At 35.4% G+C, this 13,503-nt stretch overlaps 1 protein-coding gene across 5 annotated transcripts in view; it reads right to left on the bottom strand.

Moving 5' to 3' along the window:
• Positions 1 to 13,503, bottom strand: part of PRKN (parkin RBR E3 ubiquitin protein ligase) — a 655,384-nt gene that overhangs the window by 461,564 nt on the left and 180,317 nt on the right. For 4 of the 5 annotated variants that reach the window (XM_066178645.1, XM_066178644.1, XM_066178646.1 and 1 more), the window contains one exon: positions 4,056 to 4,293. In XM_066178645.1, coding sequence (XP_066034742.1) covers positions 4,056 to 4,293 — 238 coding nt within the window. The remainder of the gene's footprint in view (positions 1 to 4,055; positions 4,294 to 13,503) is intronic. The other variant, XM_066178648.1, reaches the window with a different exon arrangement.

Below are 13,503 nucleotides of genomic sequence, written 5' to 3' on the forward strand. Positions count from 1 at the left end.
AAATCATTTCCTAACTAGATGGAAAATAATTAATCTCTCCTTTTGCTAGAATTAGCAGCTTGTCACACCTAAGTCAGTATATACCAGTACTTTACTAACTCTTCTGTGAACAGAAGAAAATGAAAAGTTAAGGAAACAGAGGTGCCTTACATGCAAACATTTGTAAAAGTCTACCTAAATAATACCAGGAGTTTTTTTTGTGGGTGTTTTTTTTGTTGTTGTTGTTGTTTTTTTGTTTTTTTTTTTTTTTGATCTGACCAGATGAACATTTATTTAAAAGTTGAAAGTAAAAAAACCTAAGAAATGATGACCACATCTACCTGAATCAGTCAAAATAATAAACCAGCTGATAATGGATTAATCTGGGTATTACATAAGTAACAACATTCATGTCATCTTAATGAAAACAAAATCTGTTGAACTAACAATATTTTTCACATTACAAATTTGCTTGACATCAGTCATACATTTAAAAAGGGGAGGGAATGGGATTCTGCAGTCTGACTTCCTGCCTAGCACCATCCATGCTACTTCTAGGTTGAAGTCCTATCTTCATATTTCAGAAAAAAAAGTTCTACTTTGTTTAAAATGGACAAATATGCAGAATTCTTGTAAACTAGGATAATTTGCATTGGTGGTTGATCTGACAAATTAAAATCCATGTGTGGTGTTTGTATTTGCTGGCTTGCACTTTTTAGACAATGAGAGCTAAAATTCTAATATAGCTGGTAAGGTCTAATATTCCCACATTACCAAATTTCCACTCCACAGATGTCAAAACAAATATAAATGAATCATGACATGCACTTTTGTAGGATTCTCGTGATGCTTCTCCTGAACCTTCTAACAGTTTGGACTTCAAAACAGTGTGTTATACTAGTTTTAGTTATGCAAGTGTCAAAAGCAGAGAAAAAACATATTCTCCAGTCCACTCCGTTTTCTGTTTATACTTCCAAATTTTGTTTTGCTTTTTTGAATCTGAAATCATGATGCATTCTCATATTCAGCAGATGAGTCATACAAACCCTTATGTTTTACAGACTCATTGTTTTTCAGGTAGAAATCAGAGAATCACAGAATTGTTAAGGTTGGAAAAGACCTCTAAAGTCCTTGAGTCCAACCATTATCTCTTCATCTTACACATGTATCTACTGATATGCAACCATTATGGAACATAGCTTCATCTACTTACATCGTGTTTATTAAAGCACTTTGTTCCAGATATTGGACAGATGTAAATTAGGAGGGGTGAGGTAGGCTGAAAGTCCTGCGCTGAGATTCTTTTTCATGCCCACTAGAAATCATGCAATGTTTTCAGAACAAAGAAAAAAACAACAAAAACAAACAAAAAAACCCAAAACAAAACCCCCAAGAACAACAACAACAACAAAAACAACTGAGAAGAAAACGTATTACTACTACTTTTGTCTGCAAAGACAGGAAACCCAGAATTCTTTGAGAAAGAGAATTTTTGTATCCATTTTCGTATTTTTTTTCAGCTTGTTAATGACTTTCAAACTTCTGAATTTCCCATAGAGAAACACACAGTCTAAAAAACACAGTGCAAGCAAGATACATCTCCAGACCAGTCAGGAGTTTGTTTTATTATTCACACAAGAGTGGGGGTGAGCTGGGATGTCCTGTTACCTTCTTCTGCAAGGAGCAAATGATAGCCTTACACACTGCCAGGCCATATGGGTTTTTGTCTCGAGTGCAGCAGTTCATGCTACCTAAGACTATTGCTTATATAATAGCAGTAGAGCATAACAAGAGTTCCCTCTCTCCTGGTTTGTCTGGTAAAATTTTACATTTCGGCCTTTAAGCATGCGTGTAAATACTTCAAAAATGCTATTTTTGGAGTCAAATTCTTTAAAAGCTTCTGGGAAAAGTTCTTGTGATGTGAAAATTACCACAAACCTTTTCCATCAGAATTCAAAGGAGGGTAAATAAAACACAATCAGGGCAGGAACATGGGGTCAGCATAGCAAATAAAAATAACTCAGGCTTCAGGAAGACTTAAAGTTTCAGTGTTTACTGCCGCAATTATGGAATAGTTGTGTAGCATGTCAGACTAAACAATATTAATTTAATCAATTAATTAAACTTGTCCCCATAACTGTATGTATAAATTTGTCATCTACACACAGAAAAATAAAGATTATACTTTGCTCACCTGTCTAGGTTGCTACTATAGACTGATCACCATAACCATTCATCTCCTAAGACAACAGCTTAGTAAGTATAATTTTAGCTATCACTGATGGTACCTGCTTTCTTCAGCCACTCATTTCCACTATCATTAGTCATTTCATTTATGCCAAAAGAAATCCTTGCTACGCAGTTGCAATCTACTGCACAATCCTTGCTGCAAAACTGATCTTTGGAATAATCTTTTTTTTTTTTTTAAAGTGACTATAAATTAAGTCACCCTAAATCCATAAGGAAAAATGTAGTTCCCCATATTGAACAAAGGGGTGGAGCTGAAACGACAAAGGGATAAATTTTAATAGTGAAAATCAAAACAAGAAAAGAAGGTAACAGGCCTTTAAAAAGTACTTATTATTAACATCCTTCCACAAAGAACCATCAGTCATTAGAGTGGCTCTTCTTTTTCTTTTTCTTCTATGATAAAAAGCCTTTATAATGTAATGACAGATAAAACTAGTCCATGTATTTGACCAACACATTTTGTATGTGTATCATGCATTCTGCCATGAAAATATTTGCTGCAATAAAAGACACCTATCAGTTTGTACTTGGCTTCACAGAGTTTGTAGTCTGTGGACAAGCAGGTCACATGACACACTCTAAAAGTCCTTACACATGTATAAAACTATTCTGTAAAGTCAACCACAGCTATTACATCCCTTTACGTATTATGTATAGTAATGAAAAAATAAATATGTGGTAATGTTTAAAATCTCAGACTTTTGCCTTGCTTCTGAGAGTAAGCCCAAGCTGAAGCCCTGTCCCTCATTTACCAAATTTAAAACAGCATGCACCCCTCTTATCTCATTACTCATTCAGATTGGGAGATGTGGATCATTAAGCTGGGTACTAATTTGCTCCTAAACTGCACTCATTCATCATTAGTTGGCAGTGAGAGGTTGACCAAGTCAGTTGTGGAATACTTCTGTGACCCTCCCATAGATTGTATATTTTCTGCATGAGATACTTAATAAATTCTCTAGAAGTTATTTTAACAGTTTTAGTAGCCATTTTGTTAAGCAAGATGATTTCTGTGGCCAGGTAAGTCACAGAGGTATCTCTGTCGTATTCACAATTTATCTTCTGTACTCTGGATATGTATGTTTGCCATTATCTTCTTTACTGTGTAAAAAGGGCATTTGTGTACTGTTCTTAATAAAAAGACATCTCTGATGGACTATTACTATAAATCACAACAGAATCTGGTATAACAGAATTATATATCTTCACTGGGGCAACACAGTGTCTGTAAAATCATTCTGCAGTAATTTGTGCCTCAGATTATTTTTCAGTAATCTCAGTAATCGTTTGCTGGATGAAGAAGTACAAATGTCCATACTATGAATCATCACCATCATGTGTTGCGCCAGCAAAGCTTTAAAAATCTTAAATCGATTGCAAATATTTTTTTATAAAATGTATGGGTATGAAAGCATCACAACAGATTGGAAATTAAACACATTGGCAAGACACGAGCTGCCCAACATTCTAGTTAAGAAAACTTCTATAATGGAAATTTTTCAGAGAGTATATTTTGGCTCCTCACAGACCTCTGGAGGTTTTTCTATCTTATAATAATTGATAAAAATATGAGCATTATACAAGTTAGAGACAAGAGCAACACGAGAAATCCCTAATTTTATCCACAAAGCAAAATTATTTTGCTAGAAGACCCATCAGATGCTTATCACCTTAGTGTTATTGTATTTTTTTGTTTAATAAATAAAATAAACCATATATTTTGGGGACTTTTTCCCAGTGGTATGGAACTAGAACTGTTCACCCTAAGAAAGAAATGGACACATATGTAGAAATGTATATTTAAATATACTAAGTCACTGAATTACCTGATTTTTCAGAGGGAAGAGAAACACTGTTTTTTCCAGGATCCAGAATAACTGCCAGCCCTGCAGAGACTGATGGGAGGATGCTGGTACTGAGATCAATGCGAGTTAAACTCTCAGGTTCTCTATTCAAGGCTTTTAGAATACCTCCAGCATCGTTGTCTTCTGTCTTCTCCTTGTTCTGACTGTTCTGTGGACTCTGAACAATATGAACAATGCTCTGCTGGGCCAGGTCACAGTTCTGCAACACAAAACCAAAATTGCAATAAATAATTAATTGTGACATAATGGACAAAATCCCTCTATTTCCATTTTGTTATTTGTTAAATGGTCTCCAAACAATTTTGTGGAGAATTTCAGTGTGCAGTAATGGAGTTTAAAACAAAGTGACAAGTGTAAATTGATGGAATTAGGATTACTTGCATTGCCAAAAGGGTCACAACACTTACAAGTGCTAAACATTTAACAAAGAAATAGTGGACCAGAGCCAACAGCTCTAAATAAGTCAGGTTTATTGGCACAAAGTAAAAAATCTCCAGAGGGAGCACTACTAAATCAAGCATTAAGAATATTTAACACTTAAGATGTACTTGCACAGACAATGCTGAAACACACTCTTCATGTAGCAATTTAGGGTCAACCTTGATGATCACAGAGAGTTCATAAACAAGCGACTCCAAAATGTTTTTATAATCAGAAAGAAGGAAAGATGATGCTACTGATGAAAAGTGATACTTATTTCTTCTCTGTAATGCAATTTTCAGTCTAAATCTTTTTTTAGATGTAGACTTAATATGAGTTTCCCATTCTTTCCAAAAATTACATTTAACTGTCGACTTTAGGTTTAGAGTAAGCCTGTGGAAGATCTCGTGACTGTTGTGGTCTTTCATGATAAACCAAAAGAACTGCTAGCCATTTTAGCCCAAAATGAGGCCATTTTATGGTCTCTTATGTACACATCTCACATTTCTCCTCCTTTTCAGTCCTCATAAGAGGTGATTCTCAGTCTTTCCAGATCTTGTGTCTTAGAAAACAGCAGGGTAAATAATCTCATGAAAGGTTTATACATGCTAAATCAGGATGTCTTTCACAACTTGTTCAGCATTTTCACAATATAGAACAGAAAAGCAAAACATTATGTCAGAACTAGAAAATTACAGATATTTCAGAAGACCTATCATTAATGAAGGTCTTTCAAGAAAGACTAGCATTGATCTTTCCACAATACACCTTGCAAGAAAAATTGTTTTTTCAGTGATACCTTCTGAAGATCCACACCTAATTCTCCAGTGTCATGAATGAACATAAACATGAGCCTACACAGAAAGTAGGTAGCATGTCAAAAAATGAATTTTCTAAATATCTGCAGGGTCTTTAGGTCGACCATCTCTGTTGTGAAATGTCAAGACAGATTGTTGAATCTATTTGGGAGAATCAGAAAGAGCTCTGAAGCATTTGTCTTTATATCTACAAAATATTTTAAACTCGTAATTTTTGTATGCATCTACTGCATGCACTTTTAATTGCAAAAGATTCCTTTACAGATATTTTAGTGCTCTTTACGCCCTCATTCTCCCACGCTCTCTTCTACCACTTCTATTCTGGTCTCTTTTCTGTTGAGTGATTTTCCTTCATTCTCTTATATTATTTTTCAGTACCTCTCCCTCCACACTTTCTTTCTTATGCAATGTAATTTAAAGGACAAAAATCTGGCTTTTGTTTTGTTTTAATTGAATTTTTAATAACACACTCTCTTCTTAGTGAAGCAGTAATCAGCCAGCAGAGATTTGTCAGAGCAAGGACACTGCAGTCTTAATATTCAATCAAAGCAATTACTAGATTTAAACCTTAGAACATTATGTTGACATTAAAGGTCTTGTCTTTTTTTTTGTCTTTTTTTTTCTTTTTTTTTTTGTACAACTAGTTGCCCATAACATTTTAACAAGATCCCCTTAAATAGCCCAATAATTTCATTCAGTAACACAATATACAAAACATGTCTGTCACTCTAAAACTTCTCCCACTAATAATACTGTACAACATTAAAGGATTTAATAATCTAAAAGAAATTAATAATGAAATTAATAACTAGGCAAATGAGGAGCTCAGAAGTGATTTGCTCAGTTACAGAGAGAGTTTAAAAAGAGAAATAGGTATGTATGTAAAATCTCACAACCTTGAAACCCCCTAATAAACTGCCAATCAGTCATACTCTTTTTTAATGATCACCTCTTCTGGCTTGTTCTGCCTTTCATTTTTGCCTCAGTATTTACTGTCTTTCTCAGTTGGTTGGGTTTTTTTTTAGAGATTGCATCAGTACTTGTTTCAGCTTACTGCCTGATGCTGTGCTACAATCACACTGAGGGGATAGTGCATATCAGAGAATAAAAGGGATGGAAAGAGCTGCTTAAACCAAACAAAATTCCCCCACAATTCCACCACAAACTTTTTCAACTATTCCTATTTGATGTACATGTTCATATGCCTGGGTATATCAATTGATCTTTTAAATGTATAGGTCCTTTTCAGGTTCTTTTTGCAAGCTGGAGCCTTTGTGGTTAGCTTAGAAACAATGGAAGGGCTGACAAAAAAGAACTCCATCTTACCTACTATTCTCTCTTCAGCAATATCAAGAACTACACACTTCAGAAAAAAAGATGCAAAATTTGCATTTCAGGCAATTCTATGGATTGCCTCAGCTGGTTAGAGCATGGTGCTGATAATGCCAAGGTTGTGAGTTTGATCCCTGCACAGACCATTCACTTCAGAGTTGGAGTCAATGATCCTTGTGAGTCTCCTCCAACTCAGAATATTCGGTGATTCTGTACATGGCATAGCAATAGGGTTTTTTGGTATTTCCCTTCATAAAAATTTTAAAGGACAGATGAACATGCTGTATCAGCTTTTTCTCATCTCTTTATCTAAAACAAAAACAAGCTTTGACCGATTGAGCACCACTACTGATGATGACAATGTAGATAATGGTCTCACGAAAGCTTCATTAGCAGATCTCAGGACAACTTTCAAAGAGAGTAGATAGGAGAAAGAAACAACATACTTTGATTTTTACCCTGTGTAGATTTCATATGGAAGTAACTGAGCAATAGCAAACACGGAATACCAAAGCATGAGTTTTGTAATGTTTTTCTGAGTACATTTGAATTGAATTGACTTGGGTTTAAAGGAGGAAAGTAATCCTCAACCTTTGCAAGAAAAGTGATAAAAAAGTACTAGAAGAAAATAAGAAAGATTTGTGATCATATGTTAACTGTGGTGAGATCTGGATGGGAATACAACCAAGCATTTCCCAGAATATGGGTGATTAATGCTTTATAGCAGATTACATTTCATCGACAGTAGATGGGCTAAGTGTGCAGCTTTTTCCTTGACAAAAAAAGGTAGAATTCTAACTATTTCTGTAAGGGTTTAGGTTATGCCTTAGGTTACTATTGTAAGATACAATTGTTTATGTCAACGTCACTTTTGTTTCCTTCATGTATTTGTTTTACGCCTCAGGAAACCTTCCTTTGAATGTATCTATTATTAATGATTCTAGAGATATTTTCTTGTCTTATCTGTTGATTCAAATTAATGCCTGTGTGCCACATTCCAATGGGAAATAGTGCAAGTATATGAAAAGTAGATAGTGAACTATATCCTTCACTAGAGCAAACAGAACTGAGAAGATCCAAATATTATGAAAATCAGTAATAAGGAGTGGTTCTTTAGAGAAAATGGGTTTGGCCAACTTGGGAAAATTAATTCATAGCAGAGAAAATTAAAATTTAAACTTTTTTTCATTCAAGCCTTTTTCTTTTCTTTTCTTTTCTTTTTTCTTTTCTTTTCTCTTCTCTTCTTTTCTTTTCTTTTCTTTTCTTTTCTTTTCTTTTCTTTTCTTTTCTTTTCTTTTCTTTTCTTTTCTTTTCTTTTCTTTTCTTTTCTTTTCTTTTCTTTTCTTTTCTTTTCTTTTCTTTTCTTTTCTTTTCTTTTCTTTTTCTCTGAATTCTCAAGTTTAATTTCACAAGGCTGAATCAGGACATCCTGAATGAACAACACAATATCCTTTGGTGTTTAAGGTACTCTGAAATCCTCTTGTTAGGCTCTGGGGAGACCTCATTGCAGCCTTTCAGTACTTGAAGGAAACTTAGGAAAAAAAAAAAAAAAGGAACTTTTTACATGGGCACATAGTGACAGGCCAATGAGCAATGGGGAACACTTTTAAGCAAAAAGATTAGAAAGAAAGAAGAAGGAAGAAATTCTTCACTGAAAGGGAGGTGAGGCATTGGAACAGGTTGCCCAGAAAAGCTGTGGATACCCCATCCCTGGAAGAGTTCAAAGCCAGGCTGGTTGGGGCCACCTGATCTAGTGGGTGGCATCCCTGTCCACAGTGAGGGGGTGGGAACTAAATAATTTTTATTGTCTCTTCTAACGCAAACCATTCTGCGGTTCTGACAGTTTTCTGTTTGATATCCTCTTCACAACATATTTTGATAATAACACCAATACTGAAAGGAGTTTTCTCAATCTAACAAATGTAAAGCCCATTAGAGAAGTCATATTTTCTGAAGTGCAATACACTTTATTTTGAAATGCTTTATTTAAAGAAGCATTAGAGCAGAAAACAGTTTGAATCTGAAGCTTTGTACGTGAATATAAAAAAGCTTGTGGTGTTTTGTCTTGAAAAGGAATTTGATAAATTTCCATTTCCTGCTAACCATGAGTTGGGAGTTTTAAGGTGCTGAGATATTTTCTTATTGCATATCAAACACAAAGAAATTCTTCACACTCCACTACCTGTGATTCAGCTTGAAATTCCAACTTTTATGTTACCTGGAGATCCACACCTTTACCCATGGATCCCTGGGGCCTGTTGTGGATACAGTAACAGTGGAATTGTCTAATTGCTGCCTATTTAGATCAAGCAGATAACAGACCACCTGATGTCATTCCCTAAGAGATTCACGTAAGGCCAATACTCAAGAAAAGGTATTTTCTAGGAATGATCAACAAAACCCAAAAAGCTTACCAGTTTTGTTTTATTTTTCCCTTAAAAATAGCACAACACATCTCTTCAAACCAATAGGACCCCATGTAAAAGCGTAGATGACACATTGATTTTATTGGGAAAATATTTTTTCAAGGATAATGTAGAGAGACATTAAAGATGACCTTCAAAACAGACAAATAGGCATATGAAGTTCCCAGAAGAGATGGAAAAAAAAGAAGCTCAGCAAGCCTTACTCAACTGTTGCTGTAACCCTTTCACAAGGACAGACTCCAGGTCTCAAAAGCAGCAGAAACAGAAAGGAAATCAATGGGAAGAGGAACACTGTTTCAACCCCTGATCACAGTGAATGCAAAAAGGCAAGAAGAAGAAAGCAACACCATGATATACACTTTATTACATAGGAAGCTAAAGCTGGTATATTAATGAATTTGAAAGTAGAGACTACCTAAAATAAAAGATACAGCTATAGCAATAATATTCTGTTGAGCCATATTGGTTTAAAAAATCGGAAGCAAGATTTGCAAGAAGACCTAACATCTTTTATTTGATCAGCTAATACAGAAACAAAAATCAGCCTCTGGGCTCAGAGAATCTTATGCAGGTCATGGCAAGGGGAAACCTGAAGGGAAAATTAAGCACTGTTAAAATAATGAAGCAACTCAACACTCTGATCTGATATCACCATGCATTTGTGTGAATTCTGACTGCTCAGTGGCAGTAAACTAAATATTGCTCCACATGGGGCAAGGGAAAAAAGCCAGTGCACCACCCCTCCTAAATTACACAGACCACTTAGCAGTTAAATTCCAACAATCAGAAACTACCTGCTCTTTTATGATGCTATGGAACACATCTATATTTGATTTCAGTTCACCTTTTCAACATTTTCAGAGTTACACACTACTGTTCTAGTTTTGCATTCAGAATATTGTGGGTGCTAAGCAGCACCTAGAAGGAAAAATGTATTATTGAAAGCATCACACATTCAAATAAATGTGACGAAAAGCCAGAAAACTCTTCATTTAGCAGAAGACACATTCAAATTTAGATTCTATTATTTTTTAGCAAAGAGAACAGTTGATGTTGACCCTCGAGGAAATAAGTACATACTGTGGGATTGACTACAGTTCCTCCAGCCAATGGTCCCTCTGTGTAGCAAGAAGCCTCGACTAGCATTACAAAAATAAAATATCCTGATTTACAGGCAAAGACAATAGTTCATGTATTACAAAGGTTCTGCTCTGAATGATACTCTTTAAAGAGAAGTAAAAGACTTAGGACTTTTAACTGACTAGTCCCTTAATGAGTTAATAATTTGGAAATGGAAATGTATTCAACTAAGTCAGAATTCCCCCTCTTCCTTCACTTACAAATCACTTTATGCTTCATTTCCATCTTTTTCACATTATAACACAAAAATTTAATGCTAATTTCTAGCTCAGTGGAGGGAATGCAGAGTTAATGCTCAGTTAGGAACGTTGCAGGGTTATTACTTTTTGTACACAATCTAAGACCTTAGCAATGCTATATACATATTTCTAAATGGCATTCCTAATAAAATGACACCATTAATATGATAACTTTTCTTGAATGTAGATCTTTTAGCACCAATTCCCGAAAGATATATTAACCCTTATAACAAATAAAAATATTTTATTGGCAGCACATGAGACAATTTGCTACATTAAAATACCTCCTTAGATTATTGTTATTCCCTTCAAAACTGCATAATGATCTGCAAAAGACACAGAAGGCAGCCAAACTTTTTGATATTATGTTTACAAAGCTATTAGTATCTCCACAGTGACATTAAGAACATATTATGCGATATAAAATGGAAGAGAAATAGTCAAATGAACACTAAATTCATTTAAAACTTTTCTCACTAAATGAGCAACTTTTCCCTTCTTGCAATTTCATATACTGTGCACAAAGAACAACCTATAAACCTGCCATTTATTATAATGCCTGTATAGAAAGCAACAGGAGAACTAGAAGCTTATAATGCTACATTAAAAATGAATAGTTAAGTTCTCATGACTATTTGCTTTCCTCCTAAACACAGTTGAGTGCACCTCGTTATTATTCCATCATCCACACTGAACTACCTGATAGAATTTATACTCTCTAAACAAGTTATCTGCAGCTGTAAACATAAAAAAAGAAAGCTTATTATTTACCAGGTATGGATTGCATTTTCCATTGCTCTAATTTCTTCTCAAGCCACTCTGAAATAGAACAAGTAACAAGTGTATTCTGTAAAATGCTTGAATGAATTACATTTGGGCACATTTTGGTCCTGGCTAAACGGTAATAAAAGGTACTGTGCTCAGAAAAGGTCTCATCAGCAAGCGCTACTCACAGTCTGCAGAGTGCAGCATGGCCTCAGGACTGTGGACTATATGTTATTTCACTAACATAAGATCTAATTTTTATTTCCTTTTCCCCTTAAATTCTTCTTTGAGAAGATTTATCTCAGCAAGGCAGACACTGCCAATCTGCTTACACTTCTGTATCTTCACCTAAGGCACACATTAAGTATTAGTGAGTATGTGAGGAACAGGTATAAAAGTGGCCTCACGCTGACACCTAATAAGTGTCAGGACATTACTGAGACATAAATTCTATTTGAAAAAGCTGGAGAGTCACTTACTACGCAGAACTCTAAAAATATTTTAAAGACTTCAGTAATCTCTCATGCTGATGGGGCACTATGGTGGCAGCTGGAGAGCTGCAGAAAGGAATTTGGGAAATTCCCTTTTTCAAAGATCTCTGAAAGAATTCCTATGTGTTCTAAATACTTCATTATAGAAAGCAATTTTTTTCCTGTGAATTTATTGTCTAGTGCATCAAAAGTTGAATAGCTATAAATATTTATTTCAATTACTTCAACTAGTCATTTCACAGATGCCTTTTTCATGCTTTATGGCCAGCACCTGGTATACATCCCAACCGAGGAACACTTTGGTCTTCTACTTGTCCCAGTTCATGCATCTATATATCAGTTTGAGCAGCTGCTATGAGAACAACTGTAAATAAAGCCTAGTGAGGGCTCTATGTGGCCCTGCTCAGTAACTTCTTAACTTCCTAGTATAAATAAGGACAAGAAAACAAATATTTTTCAGAGCTTTCCCTGATTTTACCTGAAGACTTGCTTTTAAACTAACAGTTTTCTATGACAGGTGAATATGGTCTTAGATTTGATTTTCGGGCTATGCCTACCAAAATATCCCAGTAGGATAATGCTGGAAAATCTGTGCAGTGCAATATTGTGCAGCACAGCTACATATCCAACTGGACTTCACTTTAGGGCTAGTTTGTCGGACATATAGCCAGGGATGTTACAATTGGCACAGTTTATAGATTCTCCCTGATTCCTAAAGGGGTATCTGTGTATGTCAGGATACACTCTTACAATAAATTAATCCCTGTGCCCAGTACATATGGGCATAGTTTGTCACCTCGTTTATTCCCACCCCTTATGAAATCAGGCCTAATTTTAAAAGGGAGAATGCTCACGTTGTGGTTTGATATGGCAGGCAGCTAAACATGCCACAGCCACTCCCTCAATTCTCTGCACCCACCTGACCCCTCAGTGGGATGGGGACTGAGGGAAAAAGCAAAACTTGTGAGTTGAGATAGTTTACTGGGACAGAAAAGAAAGGGGAGAAACCCCAATAATAATAAATCAAGTGATACACAAAACAATTGCTCGCCCCCCACCAGTGGATGCAGCTCAGTTCCTGAGCAGCAGCCCTTGGCTAATTTTCCCCCTTGTTTATATACTGATGGATATAAAAGGCCATATAGTGTGGAATATCCCTTTGGTCAGCTGGGGTCAGCTTTTTTGGCTGTCTCCCCTCACAACTACTTCTGCCCCTACAGCCTGCTCACTGCTGGGGTGGGGTAAGGAGCTGAAAAGCTCTTGACTCTGTGTAAACACTGCTTAGCAAGAACTAAAATGTCAGCATGTTAACAACACTATTCTCATACTAAATTCAAAACACAGCACTGTACCAGCCGCTGGGAAGAAAATTAACTCTATCCCAGCCAAAATCATAATAACACACAAATACAAACAAAGTGAATGCTACGAAGATATAATAGAAATAATTAAAATTAGATATTCAAATGAAAAGATCTTTTTTATACCTCTAAGTAATCTATGTGATTTTTCAAAAAACATCTAGCATAAATGGAAAATGTGACAATAAATGAATCCAGACTGATTCTGCTAAATAACCAACATATATATTAAACATAGCATTATAAAAGGGAGATGAGAACACCTTGCTGAGTCACAGATGCAAGATGTTTTTGAACATCAAACAAGAGAATTATGACCCATTAAAAAGATTAAAAAACCTGCTTTAAGAGTGTATTTTTACCTATCCATGGGAAAAAATAGTTCAATTTTCCCCTGAGACAATTCAATTCTAATAT

This window comes from Chamaea fasciata, unplaced genomic scaffold (assembly GCF_029207755.1).
Source record: "Chamaea fasciata isolate MVZ Bird 193981 ecotype frontalis unplaced genomic scaffold, bChaFas1.0.hap1 SCAF_3, whole genome shotgun sequence".
NCBI lineage: Eukaryota > Metazoa > Chordata > Aves > Passeriformes > Sylviidae > Chamaea > Chamaea fasciata.